Source organism: Myodes glareolus, chromosome 1, assembly GCF_982192425.1.
Source record: "Myodes glareolus chromosome 1, mMyoGla1.1, whole genome shotgun sequence".
In the NCBI taxonomy this organism is placed as follows: domain Eukaryota; kingdom Metazoa; phylum Chordata; class Mammalia; order Rodentia; family Cricetidae; genus Myodes; species Myodes glareolus.
Window position 1 is genome coordinate 45,619,739 of NC_142026.1, and position 21,757 is coordinate 45,641,495.

General features: G+C 38.2%; 1 protein-coding gene across 6 annotated transcripts in view; it reads left to right on the plus strand.

Moving 5' to 3' along the window:
* Positions 1 to 21,757, plus strand: part of Fer (FER tyrosine kinase) — a 341,616-nt gene that overhangs the window by 250,603 nt on the left and 69,256 nt on the right. For all 6 annotated transcript variants that reach the window (XM_087906023.1, XM_087906015.1, XM_087906014.1 and 3 more), the window contains one exon: positions 11,515 to 11,638. In XM_087906023.1, coding sequence (XP_087762149.1) covers positions 11,515 to 11,638 — 124 coding nt within the window. The remainder of the gene's footprint in view (positions 1 to 11,514; positions 11,639 to 21,757) is intronic.

Sequence of the window (21,757 nt, forward strand, 5' to 3'; positions counted from 1 at the left end):
CAGACAGAAGGACTTCCCACATCACTCTCCTACTTCCCTTCTCCTCTGTCTCCTCCCCTACTTCCCTTACCTTCTCTTCTTTTCCTCTTCCTTCCCTCCTATCCTCTCCCTTCCTTCCCTTCTCTTTTTTTGCCTCTCTCCCCTACTCCTTCTCTCCCTTCCTTTCCTTTCCCTTTCTTCCCTTCTCTTTCCTACTTCCCTTCCCTTTTCAAGATAGTCTGTCACTATATGTCCCTGTTGGGCCTCATGCTTACAATTCTTACCTTTTGTCTTTTAAATGCTAAAATCACATGTGTGCTGATATACCTGGCTCCTGTGACACATTCTAGATGCCACATGTTTTATCCTAACTTTATTGAAACTTCTGATAGTTCTTTAGAAATAAAACAGAAACAAAAACAGTTTCTGTCTTCTAAGCACAGTCTGGATTCTCAGTGGGCTGGATGAACCTGTGCTCCAATCTCTGGACTAGTCAGTCACTTTGGAAGGTACACAGACATCATTGGATGGGTTACAATCCACTGCCATCATGGCTGAAGATGAGGTTAATTCTATCTAAAACAGGATGGCATGGTTCACGAAAGGACATATCAGTGAATGAAGGAAATGCATAACCCACAGTGCAGCTGCTGTGGCTCTATGCTCCTTAATGAAAATAACGTAAGCCACTATGAGTATGTTCTGCATCCTAGGACATGATTGGTGCTGCAAGTTCTTTTTCATTAATAGATGGTATTAGATGCCTATTTTGTAAAAGTTGAGAGAGATTATAGAGTACTCAAGGCTGTATGGGTTAATGAAGCCTAGATAATGTGATTTCAGTATCCATCCATTTCATCATGCCATGGTCCCTCCAGAGTAAGACAACATTGCTGTTGAAAACTCATTAAATATTCTCATAAGTTCATTATCACTGTACAGTTCAAGAAGATAATCCTCTCTTGCTTTACTGTGCAATGCAGTCATAAGCCTTGTTGTGACAAAACTGTAAAATGGAAGTTATTTACCCTCTTTTGCCCACTTTGAGCACAAAATGTTTGCTGCATCCATAAAGTGTGGTCCTCTGTGCCATGTGCATTCAGTTATAAATATGTAAATATGTGTACACACATCTGTCACGTTCCATCCATAAAATGTGGTACTCTATGCCATGTGATTTAAATGTAAATATGTAAATACATGTACACACATATGTCAATGCTATATACTACATAAAATATGGTACTCTATGCCATGTGCATTCAGATGTAAATATGTAAATACATGTACACACATATATCACATGCTGTACACTACATAAAATGTGGTACTCTATGCCATGTGCATTCAGGTATAACTATGTAAATACATGTACACACATGTCACATGCTGTACACTACCATATACATATATTATGATACATATATGATTATTTTGTGTATATATCACAAAATCTAAAAGGGTTTTGGAACTCTGTACTCAATGAAAATAATAAATTAGGTTGAAGAAGCAACTCCACCTACTGTACTAACCTCACAGTAACAGCTAAAAACTGTGCAAGTGTCAGGTTGCTTATTTACCAGGAGAGATAAGTAGTGTGCAGGGCAGGAATTATATGGCCCAAGGCTGAACTGCTCTCAAGTTACCCTACCTTCAGTACTATAGTCTGCTCCATGGGAGTTTCCTTTCTAATTCAGGGCTCTTTTGTTCTTTTCTATTTCTTTCTTTTTTCCCTCTCTTTCTTTCTCTTCCTTCTTCCTCCCCCTTCCATCTTTTCTTTCTTTGTTTCTTTTCCTGTGCATTGGTTTTTGCCTGAGTTTATTGCTGTGAGGGTGTTGGATCCCCTGGAACTGGAGTTGTGAACTTCATTTGGGTTCTGGGGATGTAACCCAGGTCCTCTGGAAGAGCAGCAGCTGCTGAGCCATCTCTCCAGCCCTCCCGCTCCTTTTAATGTCCCTAGTTAACATATCACGTAGTCGGTGTCTTTGGGGCATTTTCATGCATGCTCATCATTTTCCGCAGCTGTGTGTCATCACCCTCCCCCACAGCTGGCCCCCATCCTTCTTGCCTCTCTCTTGTTGGTCCCATATCCGTCTCTTAAATATTGTATCTCTTTTGTCTCAGATACTGAATTACTTTTCCTCTCTCTCTCCCATCCCATGACATCTCTTCTCCCCTCCTCCTAGTCACTTTTCTGCATTCATCACCTACAGACATGTGCTTTTTATTTGTTAACGTCTGGTGTCTAGTATAGATGTTGTTGTCCTGTTACATAATAACTCCATTTTAATTGTTTTTATGTATGTATATAGGTATATTTTAGGGAACTTTTACAGTAGTAGGTGTTAAGTATTTTCTTTTGACCAACAAACCTCTCCACCGACACAAATAATCCCAGTCAAACCAAATCAGACTGAATTAAAAGATGCCCGTGTTTAATAGATGACAATATTCCTGGGTAGCCCCTGAGAAAACATGGATAGGGAAAGAGAGAGAAGGGGAGACCATGCAAAACCCGGAGACCACATGTTCACTCTCTGAGGGACAGTTTAAATAGCCTGTGGGAGTGGTCTTGACCCTCCCCGGGGAGGGATCACCATTTGACGGGCTTTCTCAGAGGTGGAGTTCTGACTGAGGCAACTCATACCAGGAGCTAGGGTGAAGCCCCCATCTAAATAGTAAGCTTCCATATGACTTGTGAGAATCTTTGTGATGTTTATCCTTCTCTGTTACTTTCAGGGCCTGAAATAAATGCATGTATTTATTTCATGCATTGAAATAAACACATTGTATTTAGAGAGTTGATGAGAGAGTTATTTTGATGTATTTACCTTTGTGAGTAAGTTGGTGTTTTCCTGTTGTACAGCTTCTAATATGGGTTCTTTGCTCTGTAGAGTTGACATCTTTGCTGTAATATGTCATATTGAGGCTGAGTAGAGCCTCCCATAGCCTGTACTTTTCAGCTACAGTGTTAATCTCTGTTCCTCTCGTGTTCCTCGGCTTCCTCCTAGGAGTCTCTTGTTCTGGCTCTGACGCAGGTAAAACTAAGACTCCTCTATTGTGATTCCCAGTTCTCAGCCTCTACAGCTCAATCTCAGATAAGAAGTTCTCTCGAGATGGTGCCCAGCTCCTCCCTCACCCTACGCTTAACCCTAACAGAGTGACAGAGTGGGACTCCTCTCCACTGCTGAGCCAAACCAAACCCTTCATCTTACTTGATATTTCTATAGCCTGTGGCACACATAAGTACGTTAGGTATATGTTCTTAAAATCATACAAACAAATCTTTAAAATGAACACAAAAGTGAATTAACCACCTTTTAGGTTTATTTTTAAAAAGACAAAAAGCCTGTTGATTTCTAAGTGGCCCACAAAACATGTGTGGGCCACTTAATTTGTGACTAAGACAGGAAAGGGGGAATTTTAAGGAGATTTAGGTGGGTGGTTTTTTTCCAGCTGTTCGTGCCAAAGATAAAAACTGTAACTCTTCTCTTGTAGTATTTGTCTACTTGAGGAAATCTAAATATTTAGCAGAGTGTGAAGGGGGTACAGGAAATGGCAACCAGGGAGTAATCCTTCCTTACAATTTGTACTTTAATACAGAGACCTGATAGAAAGTGAATGGTTGTTTTCAAGATCATGTGTTCAAACATAGTTTACGTTCTGCTTATTGCCATAAACTATAAACAATCCTCAAAACAAAACAAAACAAAAAATGAGAGAGAGAGAGAGAAAAGAAGAAGCCACAGATGTTAACCATCTCTTGAGAATGAAAGGGGCCTGAGCGTTTGCCTGGCGTGTGCAAGGCACCAGGTTTGTCTGCAGGGAAATGACTTGTCAGTTGGAGCAGAAGGAAAAGAGGAAAGAGATAACCTGGCTCTGCTTCAGCAAATGCGGTTGCTGCAGCTCTGACTGAGTGTTGTCTATTTTCTCAGTGTCTATGAGACCCCACATGTGTGAAGCCCAGCATGTGTAAGATCCCCACAGGTGTGAAGTCTTGCATGAGCGAGGCCCAGGGTGTGTAAGGGACAGCATGTGTGAGACCCCACATGGGTGAAGCCCAGCGTACGTGAGACCCCCTCATGTGTGAAGCCTCGCATATGTGAGGCCCAGGGTGTATAAGAACCAGCATGTGTGAGACCCCACATGTGTGAAGCCCAGAGTGTATGAGACCCCGCATGTGTGAAACCTCACATAAGTGAGGCCCAGGGTGTGTAAGGGACAGCGTATGTGAGACCCCATGTGTCTAGAAAAGCTCCCAAGCAGTACAGTGCATGCATGATGAAATAAAGCTGCATTAAGTGTTCTGCATGACACTGGCCATGTATATTTCTTGAAATGTAGTCAGTGCTTCTAAATACTGAAGTTCAATTTCATTTAATTATAATTGATTTAAGTATAAATTTTATGTGTGACTTAGCTGTCAGAACTTTTAAGAATATTTCTGATAAGAACTAGAGAGATGGCTCAGCACTTAAGAACACTAGCTGCTCTTCTATCCTGAGTTCAATTCACAACAACCACATGGTGACTCACAACCATTAAATAGGATTTAATGCCCTCTTCTGGCTTGCAGGCATACATGCAGATCATTCATACATAATATACAAATAAATAAATAAATAAATAAAAGTATTTGGGATAATTTAAATATGAATCTATTTTTCAGTTCTATGTTTTATTAAATCTAATTGTCAACTAAATATTTAAAGGAAAAATTTGCTTATAAACTATCATATTTCAATGATTTGAGATTTATTGAGATTAGGGAAATATGTTGTTAAAACACTAACTTTTTTCTTATAAAATAATATTAATTTTAAGTTTTAAATTACTGCTTGGATTGTAGTATGTTTGTCTTAGACTGTGATGGTTAAAAAGCTTTTCTAAGACATCAGTGGAGGCTGGAGACATGGCTCAGCTGTTGGAGGCTGGGCCAACAGCCAGAAAGACATTAGAGGGATTTGCTTGATATTAAAACATGCATAGTAGGTGAATGACAAACTCATATCAGAATCAGAGCGTGCTGTGTATGTGTGTACATGTGTGTGAGCATGTGTACATAGATGTGTGTGTATGTGTATGCCTGTTCTTACAGATATGATGTTGGCAGAAGTTTCTGTCCCACCAACCATATCCAAATAACTTCTAAGAAGCTTAATATTAATTACAAATGCTCAGCCAATAGCTCATGCTTGTTACTAGCTAACTCTTACATTTAAATTAACCCATACTTCTTATCTATGCTTTGCCGCATGACTCGACACCTTTTCTTATTATGGCATGCTTATCTTCTCTCTGCATCTACTCATGGCTGCATATTCCACCCTTCTTCCTCCCAACATTCTCAGTTTGTCTCCTCCTCCTAACATTATCTTGTTCAACTATTGGTTAGTCAGCTTCTTTATTAAAGCAGTCACAGTGACATATATTCACACAGTGTAAAGGATTATTCCACAACATTTCCCCCCCCCTTTTGTCTAATTAAGGAAGGTTTATTTTTAACATAGTAAAATTATATATAACAAAAACAGTTACCAAGTAAGAATTACAGTTAAAATATCTAGTCCATTTGTATTTTGCAAACTTAGAGAAAATATTCTATTATCTATCTTATCCTTATGACTCTAAAGTTTTATACATAATTTACCTTTCATCATAATTAAGGAAAACATATCTATGACTATTCTAGTCTTCAACTCTGTCGACCCCAGAAGGGTGAAATGTTACTTAATAACGGGCATCTGGCTGCCTGGACAGTCACCCAAAGCTCTTTTGTAACATTAGGACATCCAACTTTGGCCAGCAGGCCTAGAATTCTGACAGACTTTTTCAAGAATCAAGGAATTTTGAAGGACATTCCTACCTTGCTTTAGCAAAGTCTGGCAGTCTCTTTCTTTTGTGTCCTCCTGGTCCAATATGAACAGTATACTGTCAGCAATTGAGGCAAGGATAGCTTTTTTTTTCTGAATGGCTAGTTTTTGCCAGAAGGAAAGCAAACTCATATGAAGATTTTTCAATGCCCATTATCGTCTCTGAAGTAAATTGGTACAGCAAAGTAGGTGTGTCTTATTGTCATGAAAAGCCTTAGGTTATTAAGCATATTAAATACCATATTCTGTAGGTCTTTGAAGTATTTGAAGACCATCTATATATCTAAATATATCTGTGTATAACCTTGGAAACATACCTAATATAACTAAGTTTAGCTATTATAGATGACTATTAATTTGTATTTAATTATATATTGCATTTTTAAATGAGTTGTATAAACACAATACCCCAAACAAGAGTAGAAATACCCAAACAGTATAACAAAATTAACTTTAGATTTGTATCAATATACTAAAATACATGTCAATGTGAAATACTTCAGACTAGTAGTTGGTTGGGTTTTTTTTTTTTGGTTTAAAAATAAATTCAAAAATCTATCTTTTTATCCTGTCATTTCTATATCCCTCTTTTTTTTTCCAAATAAAATCCTTGAAATATAATCTCCTTTTTTTTAGTGTTTTTGAACATTATCAATAACAACTTGTAACCAGTCCCTCTTAAATAATAAGAAACATTTATAGCCAATATTTTGGAAATGTGGGCATTGTTCTCTGTATTGCTTCCTGTTGCCCGTGGGTGCTAGAATCTTTTGGGGAACCTTTAGAAAATCAGGTTGTTAGGTCTTGACTGGAGTATTCTGTGAGCCTGGATCGTCTCAGCCAGCGCCTTGCAGCTGTTCTGGATACTGGATTATAGGCGGAGCCTGCTTGTTCTTTTCCCCGGTCACCCCGACCCAAAATAATCACATAGAAGCTGTATTAATCACAGTGCTGCTTAGCTTATTAGCTTAGGCTTCATATTAACTAACTCTTACACTTTAAATTAATCCATTTCTATTATTTTATATTTTATCACAAGGCTTGTGTTTTACCTGTAAGGTTCCTAGATGTCTGTCTCCTTTGGAGGTTACGTGGTGTCTCCCTGACTCCACCTTCTTTCCTCCTCTATCTGCTTGGAATTCCCACTTTACCCTATTCTGCCCTGCTGTAGGCCTAAGTAGCTTTATTCATTTGTCAATAAAAGCAACACATATACAGAAGGAGTTCCCACACCATTTCTCCTTCTCTGTCCAAATAATAAGGAAGGTTTTAACTTTAACATAGCAAGATTACATACAACAATACAGTTATCAAGCAAGAATTATAGTTATAATATTTCATTCATTTTTATTTGGCAAATTAAGGAAAATACCTTATCATTTATCCTTTTTGTGAGTCTAAAGTTTTATATCTAATCTATCTTTTATATAACTAAGGAAAAGAGTAACAATAACTATCTGTTCTTCAACTCCATCAAAGATCCCAGAAGGATGTAATATTACCTACGTTAATAGAAAGTACATTGTAAGCAACTTCCTAAAACTCTAGAATTGACAGGCATTTTGCTTCCTGAACAGTCACCCAAAGTTCCTCTGCAGTATTGGAGTGTACAATCTTCAGCCTATAGGCTCATAGTATCTGGTAGACTTTTCCTTGAAACAAGAAATTTGAAGATCTATTCTGCCTTGTACAGGCAAAGTCCATCAGTTGCTTTCTCCTGTGTCCTGCAGAATGTCTAGCAGACTCTTTCATGAAGCAGGAACCCCAAAGAATGGTCTCACCTTTAATCAAGTTAGCAGTCATTTTTCTGTGGGTCCTGCATGTCCAATTCATATAGAATAACATCAAGCAATTCAGGCAAGAGAAGTTTCTTGCCTAAATGGCTAACAAACTTTATAAGGAGCCTCTTTGATACCCATCATCTTCTTGAAGTAGATTGGTGTTGCCAGGAGCAGATGTGTCTCTTTGTCATGAAAAGTCCTGAGTTCTTTAAACATTTTAAATGCCATATTCTGTTGCTCTTTGAAAGGTTTGAAGAATAACTATCCATCTGAAATATATCTCTCTACATCTAGAAAACTTAGCTAACATGACTATAAGCTTGATTAGTATAGATGACTATCTATTAACCTTTATTTCTTAATTATACATTATATTTTTAAATAAGCTGCACAAACACAATACCTTAATCAAGAGCAGAAATATTCATATAACAAAATTGATCTTAAATATGTATCAGTATACCAAGATCCACACCAATGCAAAATATTCATCTCTATAGCATATTCCCCTTTAAATGTAAACAAACATTTATGAACAATCATTTTGGGAATTTCGACATAGTTTTCTCCAAACTGTTTCATGCCATTTGTTAGGGGTTCAGGGAGACCTTACAGGAGGCCATGGTTCATCAAAGGACATTAGTCTGGAAGGAATCTGTAGGTTCTTATCCTTGGTGGAAACAAAAGCAGAACCTCTTTTCCAATGCAGCATATTCTTATACCCAAATTTTTAAGTCAAGATAGTTTTAAAATATGTATGTTCATTCAAGTTAGCATGCCATACAATGAAATGTCTCTTTGTTCTTAGCTCATTCACAGTCAAAAAATTCAAAGAAAACACAATAGTATATATCAATAGTATATATAATCCAGATTCTCTGTGTATATTCTATCTTTAAGTGGCTTATTTTTCTTACTCTATTACTCTTTTTCTACAAATTTAATATTTATTTTACTATTTTTACCCCCTGAACCTATGGCTGTCTGTATATTATAACTGTCAGTACTCTTCTTCTCTCTGTCAAGCCAGTGTGCATTTATCTAACACTGTGACCCATTTAGATGTCTTTTCCATCTGGATCTGTGTTTATTGAATATCTGTAATCCTTTTTTGGCCAGGACTGCTTCTTAAAATACTAAGTGGCATGACTAAGACTAAGGCTGTTTTGCCTTTTGACTCTGTCCAGTACAACATGTTGGAGGTCCATTCACTGCCTCTGAGACTGCTGGGTGGGAGCTGTCCTCACCACCTCAACTCTGGTAACCAGTTGACCCATGCTGCCACCAAGTAACCTGAAGCATGCTGCCCACTAACCCTTCAAATGCTTGGCCTCCTGCAAGAGTCAAAGTTCATGCTGCCCAAATCAGGAAGCTGCTGTTTCTTATGCTGAGTCAGTAAGTCTTTTCTTAAAGGAGCCACAGCACTCTGCCAGCAAACAGAGTCTATCTGAGAAAAATGCAGGTACTAAGAAGCCATGCTTAACTCTGTTCTTTTATGTTTAGAATTTCTTTTTAAGTTTTCTCAGTTTTTGTGTGGACATTGTTACCTCACGTTGGCACTACTGGATCACCTAGATGATCCATTTTTATTGGTGTCTTGAACCCTTGTTCTTAAAGTACTTAAAATACATAAAGGTGACATCCATATCAGTATTAAAACAAGTATAGATGGTGTGTTGTACACAAGTCAGCCAAAGATGCTTTTTTGCTTTATATTTGAGCAGGTAAAATATGTATTACTTGTTTTGTAGTTTTTTCTAGGTTTATTTCTTTACGGCTGTAGCCAGGATATCAGGGGGTCTTCCTTGATCAAACCTGATCATCTTTAATCTTGAACAAATCTACAAAATCCACAAATCTCACTTCCTGTGGAAATAAAAGCATAACTTCTTCCCCAAAGTAACATATCTTTTGACTTACATTTTGAAGTCAAGACATATTTTAAATTATATATACGTTGGTTTAATCCAGCAGTTTTCATAATTTGGTGTGTCTTAGCAGTTGTCATTCCTTCATTAGCAATCAGAAAAATCTAAAGACAGCACAATACCATACAGAATCCAGACTCTGTATTTTCTGTCTTTAAGTGGTATCAGGGACCGTGGCCCCAACATAGAAACTATTTCTCCCTCAACTGGACTGGTATGGAGGAACGAGAAATAATAAGACACAGTTCACACAGCCATATTGGAAGGGCATCTCAGGCTTCATCCATTCCTCATGATCTACCCACGTTTATTATTTAAACACCTTTTATCCCCTGGTAAACCAAGGTGGATACTCATTAATATTCTCTTCCCAGGAGACCACAGGATTACCGAAAACACCTGTACCTTAAGTCACTAGCTTTGGAATCAACACCTCTCCACAGGCAATCTACATTTTAAAAAAAGAGAAGGAGTCTTTGTTAGGTGGCTAGCTTGTTTGGCAGGATTGCAGCAGCCTTGGAAATTAAGCATGGCCAGAGAGCCTGGCTGTAAATATTTTGTATGAAATATGGGCCCACAATGTGGCTTCTTTTTTTTTTTATTCTGTTACTTTTGCAAGGACTTTATTATTTTAAAACTATATTTTTAACCTAAAACTGTATATACTTTTTCTCTTCTTTCTCCCAAACCTATCATGTTTATTTATTTTTAAACACACTGTAGCCCATTTAGAGATTCCTTTTTGTTGTTGTTCTGAATCTGACTTTACTACTTATCTGTAATCTTTTTCTGAACCTATGAGCCTTTATACCGGTAAGAGGCATGGCTAGGACCTCTGTTCTGGTTGCTGGCTCTGACCTGCTTGCTTCTCTGAGAGCTGAGCTTCATCACAGAGGTTCCTATAAGAGCCACATTTACTACCCCAACTCTTGGGAAATGTTGGTTCCCATGCAGCCGCCAAGTAGTGTGTCACCACTGCTCATCAACATTATTTAAGCGTTTGGTAGCAGTCTTCTTAAAATAGCCACCTGATTTTTGCAGCTAGCACTGAGCCAAGAAGCTGTCTCTTAAAAGAGCTGCACCTCTGCATGCTGCTAGCAAACAGCGCCTACCTTGGTAACACCAAGAAACTGAGTTTGACTCCATTTTTGTGTTTTTAGATTCCTATTTGAAGTTTTGTCAGGTCTTACGTGGAAATTCCTGCCTCGTGTCAGAATACCATTTGTTGGTGGAAGTTTCTGTTGCCCAAGCTGCTCCCAAGTAACTACTCAGAGCCTTAATATTAATTATAAATGCTCAGGCTTGATACTAGCTAACTCTTACATTTAAATTAACCCATATTTCTCATCTATGCTTGCCCTGTGGCTTGGTACCTTTTTTCATTACAGCATGCTCATCTTGCTTCTCTGTGTGTGTGTGTCTGCCTGCGACTGCTCTCTCCAGCCTTCTTCCGCCCAGCATTCTCAGTTCAGCTCTCACGCCTAACCTTATCCTGTCCAGCTATTGGCCAGTCTGCTTCTTTATTAAGCCAATCACTGAGGCACATACTCACACAGTGTAAAGGAATCTTTCACAACATGGCTTAGTTTTAAAAGTTTTATTTTTTAGAGGTCCCTGAATCTAGAAATTAATATCATTTGAGTTTTTGTTTAAGCTTTTTTTGTTATTGTATCAGATAAAATCCTCTTTTAAAAGGTCAATAAAGTAAATCAGTGCACACAGTGGCAAAGGGATAACTTTGTCTTTGACTGCGTTTATGTGTTTGGTGGTTCATGACTGAGACACTTAACATATTTGATGTGTCTAGAAAAGTGATGGTGCCTGCTTCCCAGGATGTGCTGTTTCCGTGTTTCTTTTGTCCTCGTATAGGAAACTGGGACAGAAGTTTCTCATGCTGTCAAGCCTAACAAATACGACATATGACTCTAGTCACAATTCATCTCGTTTCTCCAGGGGGTGATTTCCTGTCCTTTCTGAGGAAGAGGAAGGATGAACTGAAGCTCAAGCAGCTAGTGAGGTTTTCCTTGGATGTCGCTGCTGGCATGTTGTATCTCGAGAGCAAAAACTGTATACACAGGTAAGAGTTGTTAGAGACAGTTTCACTGTTGTTACTACAGTCCTGCAAAACTAACACATTTTCTATAATACTACAGTCAAAAGTCTGTGTGTTGCTTTTTATATTTTGTGTGAAAGCCTTCTTTGACAGTTTTCCAGAAATACTTGATTCATCCCTTACTAGAAAGAAGTACTTAATTAGAAAATGGTTTAACTTTGTAATTAGCGTTTGCTTTATTGTAATCGTGAATAACCTGGCGTGGCCTGCACTGAAGTTAGAAGATGGCTTTGTGTGTTGCTGTCATTTTCTAAAATCATGGAACAGCATAATACTGTAAGAATAATTCTTTCTTTCCTATTGCTGTTTTCTTGTTCTTATTTGTTTGTGACAGCCCAAATCTGCGAAACCCTACTCTCCGATATGGGTGCACGCCTCCCGTATCGGACCGTGAGTCTGGATCAGTATCCTAGGAGTTAAACAGACACACACACAGAGACCAGGATCATTTGCCCAAAGGGTAAATGTCGACTTTATTCAGCACATGTCGGGTTTATATACTTGGGGGCAAAAGGACGAGATTCCCCCTCCCACCTGGGAGTGAGATCATAGTGTTGACCGCTTGGCAGAGCAGCCAAGCAGGGGGTATCGAGCTGGTGGCAGTGTCAGATGGGGCAGGCACTGCTGCAGGAACCTTTGCTTGTAGGTGGAATTACCATATCAAAAAAGGACAAAACTCTCTATGCTAATTCCCCTAGCCGGTGGAGCGAGCAGAGGAGAAGACAGGAAGCTAGACTGGTAGGAGATACAGCCCTGCATAGCGCCTCGAAGAGCCAGGAAAAGCCTGGGTATCAACATGACAGGGTCTCTGTAACCCCAGCTGTCCACGACTTTACTGTGTAGACCAGGCTGGCCTCAAACTCATAGAGAACCACCTGCTTCTGCCTCCTGAGTGCTAGAATTAAAGGGGCGAGCCACCACATCCGACCATAACAATAATTCTTAACTGTGAAGTTGGCCAAGGGTAAAATATTTATAATGATTATTTCAAAGGAAATTTTTGAAAACTTATCTCTGAATTTTGTGTAGTAGCCTGGTCCTCCTACTTTACTGATTATGGTTATATTTTATTTTTTAAAGTTTTTTAAAATTTTATTTTACATGTAAGAAGAGGGTGTCCAGTCCCCTGGGGCTGAATTACAAGTGTTTGTGAGCCACCATGTGTGCTGGGAACTCTATAAAAGCAGTAAAGCTCTTGACCCCTGAGCCACCTCTGCTGCCCCTAGATTTTGGTTTTAATTGTTTGTCGCCGAGAGTGAATGTAGCGCAGCTTGAGAGCTGTTGAAGAATTTGTATCACATTTCAGATGTGGTTAAATGGGCAGGAGGAAAATGATGTAGAGAGCTGGTGTGTGCAGGTTTTAGCTGCAGGGAGCAGTGTGCCACACTGTGTAAGCTAGCGGAGTCCGCTGTCACACCTAGGTGCTGTAGCCCTTACTTGCTGGTTTCTTTACTGCACTGCACTTTTGACTGAGGTCTCTCATGATACGGCTTTTGACTTGGTGCCGTGTTACAAGTATTGATTCCACATTGTGGGGAGGTTGTAAAATACAGAATTATAGCAAACTCACCTCTGCAGCACAATATTGTTCAACGATTGCATTTACTCTTTAAATATGTCAGGGTGGATGGTATTTTCCTAGTAACTAAGATGACTGTGACTAAACCATACCTCTTTACTTCTGCCTAACTTTGTGTAAATATGTACCAAGTCACACTAGAAATTTGTAAACCCTAACAAACATTTAAGTTTAGACAAGCTGGAGATGAATCAAGCTGTAAGTCTAAAATCATAAAAGGTCTTGTTCTTATAGTTTGAGAAAATTTGCAATTTTTTCTGAGATTTTAAGGTATTTTATGTATCAAATGTTTCTTCACATTCTCTACAGTAACCGCACTTAGGGTTTTCTCTCTTAGGCGTCTATGGCTGTAAGACCTAAGTAATATACATTATTATATTATTTTAAAATTTGTGAACCATCTGTAATATGCTGTGTCCTCCTTCTCCCACCATAAATCCTGGGAGTTAAACCTAGGCCTCCCATGTGCTAGACCAGTGCTCTTCCCCTGAGTTAAATCCCAAACCTCTTTCTGCTGTTTATTTTGAGACAGGGTCTGACTGTTTTTCCAGGGTATCCTTAATTAAACATGTTATTCAAGCAGGCCATAAACTTATAATCTCCCAGCCCTATAATGATCTTTAATTTTTGGTATGCTGTATTTGGGGGAACCATTGCTTTAATTTCATATTATTTATAGTGATGACTTACTCTGAAAGAGCATGGCTTGTTAATCATCATAGCAAAAACATTCTAGACTGCAGATGGCAATGGCATTTAATTTTGTTCATCTGTCTAAATCATATCATTATATGTTGTAATATTATTTTTCATTTTCCTTTTTAATATGTTTCTTATTTTTGCATGTTTTTGAACACCATTCTCTGCATGACTAGTCATAGCAGTGGTGTGTGTTTGCTAGCTGATAAGATTTCACTCTCAAGCATCTTGAACAGTATCACTGAGAGCCGGAGTAATAAATAGGTCTCAGAGTTAAATCCAAACTTCAGTGATTCCTATTGGCTCTCTGTGGTATGTGTTAAGAAGAAATCCAGGATCTGCTACAAAGATTTGGTAATTGATTAGCCATGTATGATAATCATTGCCATAAAAGCCCCAATTTTGTCATTCTTGGCATTCAGTCACCTTCTGTCTTTATTCTCATAAATACATTTCTAATGCTTAGTCTTTGACATGATTTTCACTAGCCATAATGTAGTAACAGTGTATTACTTTCTGTGACCACAGCCATTGAATTCTTCTAACATATCTCTTAGTTTCCTTACTTATCATGAGAACTAGATGAATTTCATATCCATAGCAGATGGTTTTGGTTCCTTCTTAAACTAAGATCTATTCCTTTTTCTTTTCATTTTAATACAGCAATATATGGCATTGTATTGAGAGAATAAATCATTCTTTGTGTTGCATTTTTCATAGTCATGAGTTTGTTCTTGTGCGCCAGGCTGAGGAGCTATTTCTCTGGGAGAAGTATTAGTTACAGTGGAATCAACTTGCTTTATATTTAATAATGCAGTCAGTCCATATTATCAAAGATATACCCAAAATATGTTGTACTTACTTCAATAAAAGATTTTTTACCATAGTAATAATTTCTAATCGGGGTATTTTAAAAATTAATTTAAACAATATAAACCATAATGAAAATTATTTTCACTATTTAGATAATGAGTAAATCCCTGAGCCTCATTTTTAACATCCTTAAAATTGGTAAAATAAATACATATTGAAGATTGTAAAATCCAGGCAACAATTTATAATATGCTTCAAATTGTATGACTTATAAATGTTTACCTATTCACTGATTCATTGACTAAGTTAGAACTCAGAACGTGAATGTATTTCTAATTGTCTCTCTGCCAAATATTTCTACTAAACATTTGTGCGACACATTTTCTTCCTTCCCTTTTTCTCCCCTCCCTCTCTCCCTTCTTCCTCTCTCCCTTTCTTCTCTCTTTGTCTCTCTCTCTTTCTCTCTCTCTCTCTTTCTTTTTGCTATAAAAAAAGACAAAATGATATTTCATGAAGGAAAAGTAAGTGTGTAAATCCAGTGAAGAAAGTAAGAGAGCATTTAGACATGGCCTGCCTTTGGAATTTGTTTGCCTTGGTTTCCATGGACTTTTGCAACAGTTCTCTTAATAGTCTGTTTTTAGCTGTAGCAGTTTGTGCTCATAGATAGGGACTTGAACAGGTTTGTTAGGGCCTGATTTTAATCAACTCAACTTTCTTTATAATAACTTCATAAGCCAGTGTGAAATGTTTTTCTGCTGTATCTGAAAGACACTGAGGAACTGTGCTGTGGCATTTTCCATACTGTGCTATCAGATCATTGTTCGTGTCATAAAGGGTATTAGCCATGACAAATCCAGAAGTGACGTTATTAAAGACATAATTGATGTAAGCAGCAATGGACTGTCTGGTTTTATTTCTGAAGGATCTCACTGTAAGATTTTATTTTGATTTATTCCTAAAAGTTTGTTGAACGTTGCCTTTCTTGGATATTTATGAACATTTAAAAAGTGTAAACCTCTATTGTTACATGCTTTAGTTAAAAATCATATCTACACAGAGGTATGAGAATATTGCTTAATTCTATTTCATCATCATCAATAACAAAAAAGGTGATTAAAAAATGATTGTAAGCCTTTTTTTATTTCCTTTTTTTTTGGTTTTTTGAGGCAAGGTTTTTGTCATGAAGTAACAGCTCTATAAATTAGTCTGACAGGCCATGCTTAGGATCCTAAAGGGTTTCTCACACCCTTTGTCTCCAGTACAGTTGTCTTCCTGCTCTGGAATCCTGAAATCTAAAATGCTCCAAATCAGGACAACTTTGAGCACCATTATAATGACACAGTGGGAAAATCCCACATTTTGAAACTTTGTTTTATGTATTTATAAAATTATTATCATGCAATATATATTAAGGTATATATTAAATATAAAATATATTGCATTTAGATTTAGATCCTATCCCCCAAGATACTCCATTATGTATATTCAAATGCTAAAATTATGAAATCTAAAATACCTTATCCAATCTTCAATAAGGAAGATGCACTATGTTCTTCACAGATGGCGTCACTTAACCTGTGCAATGGTGCAAGGGGACAGTTGTGGTCCCTGACTCCAGAGGGTGTAACAAGAAAATGATGACACAAAGAGAAAATCAACTTTGTGATGATATGAACAAGGTTCTTTGAAAGGGTTATGAAGAATGTATACTATGACCTGTTGTTGTTCGTGTGGGGACCGTGTGGTATTGGGATAACCGGGAAGCTCTGCAGAGCCTCCCACCTCACTGAGGTGTGATGATCTATTGCTAGATAGGAGGGAGGATAGTCTGCCTGAAGAAGAGTTAGGAGACGGGAGAGATGACTCAGTGGTTACGAGGACTTGCTTACTGCTCTTCAGAGGACCTGAGTTCAGTTTCCACCACCACCTCACAACCATCTGTAACTCCAATTCCAGGGCATAGGACACACTCTTCTGGCCCCATCTGCACTGCACACATAACATTGCGCCTGCCCCTTCACACACCCTGTTACCCTGTGCTCAGTAGAGGCGCTTTAAAACTATAACAGTCCAGGAAAGAATCATCAGGAAAGGTCGTCCTGACTTCATCTTGGTTGGAGCTGAATGTGGGAACGACTGAGAGTGACAGCAGTGGGAGTCACTGAGCGGGAGCAGCACAGCCTGGTTCAGGGTCAGATGCATTCTGGAGTCGTCGTCTCTGGGGCCTCGTGCCTGTGTGGCATAGTGTGACTTCCACACACAGTATACACATTTGGAACCACACAAATCCTCACAGCACACACCAACAACAAATGTGTGGAGCACCTTGACTCAGATTCAAGACTGTTGTGTTATGAATATCCTCTTTTTACCATGCATATTTATAGAAACATAATGGTTTAATTATAGAAAACAAAGATGTTGATGTTTCTTTCTGTCATTCTTGGCCTATGAAGATCACATTAGCCCATCTTTGGATCGGATCACATTAGAATGTTTGAGTTTTTAGAGATTGCTCCTTGGTCTGCCGCTCGAGTAGCGTTTACATTTCCTCCATGGATGTTTACTTGGAGTCAGCGCTTCTAAAATACTTGAAGTTGTTCTAAACGTCCTTCTGCCATTTTGTATCTATTCGAAGCAGTATTTCTCATCATTGACAAAATCACAGCATCAATGAACTCTGAAAATGTTGTCCTTTAGGATCCATCATTCAACCAAGATTCAATTTTTTTTGTTGTGGTTTAGTTTGGTTTTTGAGACAGGGTTTCTCTGTGTGTGTTCCTGGCTGTCCTGGAACTTGGTTGACCAGGCTGGCCCAGAACTCACTGAGACCCACCTGCCTCTGCCTTCTAGTTGCTGGGATAAAAAGCACAGGCCACTATCACCCAGCAAAAATTTAATTCTTGGTAAATCTTAATTAAATTTAATTTCTAAAAATTAAATAAGAATATCCTTCTCATTAGTGTGAAATTTTGACTTAAATTTTAAAATTTGTAATATTCATATGCTAAGTATTTGAAAATAAACTTCTTTATGAACTATCAGTAAATATTTGATATATGTGTGTAATAGATATATAATAAGTTAATTATAGCAATATGCATTATTTTTATCACCAGAATCATTTAAAATGCCCTCAGCTTGTGGAATCAGTTTAAGAAGCTACAGTCTACACAGTTAGTGTTTTACATAAACAGAGTGCCCATCACTCCAGTGCCTGTGTTTTCTCTTTGTTGTATTTAGTAGACCTTGGACAAGTTGAATATTCCTTGGAAGGCTGGGCACCAGACATGTTCTGTCTGCAGACTTCATAATGTGTGCATATACATGTCCTGGGTACTGCAGACTTTGTAACATGTCCACATGTTCTGAATACTGTAGACTTTGTAATATGTACATATACATGATCAGAGTACTGCAGACTTTGTAGCATTCCACATGATCTGAGTACTGCACACTTTGTAATATGTACATATACATGCTAGGATATTTTGAAATGAGACTTATGTCTAAGAACTTTTCGCATCTCATATACACTTAAATGTAATACCTGAGGAATTTCATACAATGCTTTTAGCATACCTTGCTTTGATGGCAGCCTGGAACATGAGGTCATGTGTGGAATTTGAAATTAGCACCTATAGTGCTAACAGCAAACGTGTATTGAGTGTCTACCAAGTAACAACAACTGAATAAGGGTATTTAGTGAAAACTTCCTTATTTTTTACTTGTGTTCTCAGCTTACTGAAAAGGAAAAAACAAACAAAAAAATAAATACAAAACCCTGCAACAACGTCTGGCACTTAGAGGTTAAAGAATGGATTCATAGTGAGTCTCGGCTCTGGTTCTGTCCTTGGTCTCACAGAAGGTCTGTGTGAGACTTTCCTGGCTTCAGTGGAAAGGGTCTTTGATCAATAGGAGATGGGAGGCAAAAGGCCAAATGGTCCTTTGTAGGATGCTTTGGCTTAGGTCTGCCGAGAACAGCAGACGCCTGTGCAGTGGGATCATAGAGAGATGCTCAGGGCCACGACGCTCTGTTACTGTGGCTCTGAGTAGCTAGAAGTTGAGTTCCTTTCATCCTGCGCTCTGTTGTTCAGAGGCCTTCCTCTGCTCCTCCTGTTCACTAAAAATACAGGGTTGACAAGAGATGTGTGATAAACAGTAGCTGAGTACACATTTATGATTCTAACCCGGATATTTGGTGACAATTTTAAATATTTTGTATTGTGTTATTAGGTTTTTGTTCTGTGCACATTTTAAATGAGCACTTTTCATATAGCAGAATAGGAATAAACTTTGACACGTAATGGATAAATTGGTCAATAAAAGTTCTAAAGTATTGATATCAGATGACTGAGAACTCTATAAAATAATTGTTTAACTCATAAATGTTAACCTTCCAATTGTATTTTTTCATTTCTTTACACTGTGTAGATGATGAAAGAATTAATCTTATCCAGTGGCAAGCTGTATAGATTATACATACATAGTCCAAAGGTCTTTTCGGAATGCCAATGACATTTATTTTTTTATTGTTTGAATGTGATCATTCCAACATTTGAAGACAATAGTGTCCGTGCCTTCCTCCAAATCCTGTCACACCAAAGACGCGCACAGCCTCTAGGCTTTCCAGCTGTGCATAGTGTGTGCTGTGTCCTCTGTGCTCTGCGACCAAGGTCACTGTGCGCTGGAGAAAGCAGCAATGCATAGTGTGTGCTGTGTCCTCTGTGCTCTGGGACCAAGGTCACTGTGCGCTGGAGAAAGCAGCAATGCATAGTGTGTGCTGTGTCCTCTCTGCTCTGGAGAAAGCAGCAGCAGTTGATAATTTTTCCAGAGTGTTCATTTTTAACATGTATTTTGAAAGAATTGTTAAGGAGTAGGTGTATTGTTGTGTACTGTGGCATAGGAGACACCATCGTTGAGTCTCTGGGACCATATGAGACCAGCCCATTCCTTATGGAGGTAACAGTGGCTCAGAGAACTTAGTTCCTTACCGATGAGAGAAAGCCTGTGAGGAATGTTAGTCCCCACTGGGTAAAGTTCTTAAATTGTACATTTTGCCTGTTTAAAATTAGACTTCCACTTACTTATATAATTTAATGAATGGATAAAATAATTGTACCTATGATTTTAAGACCTATAAAAATGACCTATAAAATGACATTAACATAATCTACAAATGTCTATAACCAAATGAAACTTCATACTTCATGTGAAATTTAAGATTTGCTCATTTTTTAAAATGGCCTTGTGCTATCTTATGGTTTTTTTAATTATAAAACTTGGAATGTGTGGTATTGGCATGTATGTGTGCATGCTATTTTCATATAGGTGTTTATCCATGTGGAGGTTGTAGGTCGGTGTTTGGATGTCTTCCTCTATTACTTTCAACTTTGTTTTTGAGACAGGCCCTTTCAGGGAACCCAGAACTACTGATTAGCTAGACTGGCTGGCCAGTATTGCCAGGTATAGATTACAGATGGACACCATAGTGCCTGGCTTTCAGTAGGTGCTGGCAATCCAAACTCGGGTCCTTATGGCAGGCAATTTACTGACGGAGCCATCTTACCAGTCCCATATTATAAGATATGGTCCTTCTCAAATGTATACCATGTAAAGTAAAGAAAATTAAAATTTTCATGAAAAATATATACTCAGATACATATTCTAATGCAAACAGAATATTGAAGTTTCTGTATTTCTTCTTTCATGATATCATTTACTCTTACTGATGAAATTCTTTCTTCTCGTCTTTCTTTGTAATTTCTAAAGTCTCATAGATGATAAAAATAAAAATTCATGTGTTTTTTAATTAAATGTTTTAGATTTATCTAATTTATGTATATGAGTGTTTTGCCTGCATGTATGTATGTACACACTGTTGTAATTTATGAAAAAGTGGCACGAGAGAGAAAGACACATGAAACAGAGTTCACATGGAGGGGTTTTTATTAGGGGAAGGGAACATAAAGGGAGGGAAGGGGAAGGGGCCTCTGGGGACAAGAGCAGCAGAAGAGAGAGAGTGGGGGGAACGACAGACAGTCAGACTTGCCTAGACAGAGAGAGAGAGAGAGAGAGAGAGAGAGAGAGAGAGAGAGAGAGAGGAGGGATAGTGAGCGTGCACAGGAGCTGCTCTTAGAGGCTACAGCTGAGGACGTGTACCCGAGGTCAAGCCAGTACATGCCTGAATACATGCACCACATTTATACTGTTGTTCCTGTTTGCCAGAAGAGCTTCAGGTTCCAGAGTCCTCTTCAAGAGCAGCAAGGTCTCTTAATCACTGATCCATCTCTCTATCCCTATGTTTTGAATGCTTATTTGTAAAAGACATGCTCCCTACTCAAGGAAGATGAAGTTGGAGGTCTAAAAATGTATTGATAATTTAATCAATAGCGCATCATGTGGAGGAAAATAAAGAAGAAAAGGGATAAAATTTCTGAAGGAAAAGGCCCCATGCAGCCGTCTAAGGTCAAGAATGGCCAATGAGCATTCAATGACTTATTAAATTTTACATGATCACCTTCATTAAAACTTAATAAGGAATTTCTGAGGTAACCTTTTACTATACTTAGCCAAATGTTCTGAAGTCTTCACTTCACCAAACATAATTGAGGAATGCTTTATCTACTTACTTCGCAAGCATTTAGGTTGAAAAGCAGCCACATGACAGATGCTTCGTGGTCTGCTAAGGCCATAGGATGCAGCTGAGTGCTCTTCATGTGCAGTATGTATGGTAGATGCTGGAGATAAAATGCTGAGCACGTCAGAGAGGGTGTCTTTCCTCTGGAGCATAAAGTCTAATAAGCAGACACATAATCCATACAAGGTAGGATGTAAGCACAGATATCATTTCTTAATGAAATCATGAAAAGCATCTCAGCTAAAAGTTAAAAAGTAACTAAGGAAAAGTAGAAGAGAGGAAGATGACCAGTTAGAAGGAAGACAGGCTTGGAAATGGGAGAGAAAATGACTTCATGGCAGTGAAAGGGATC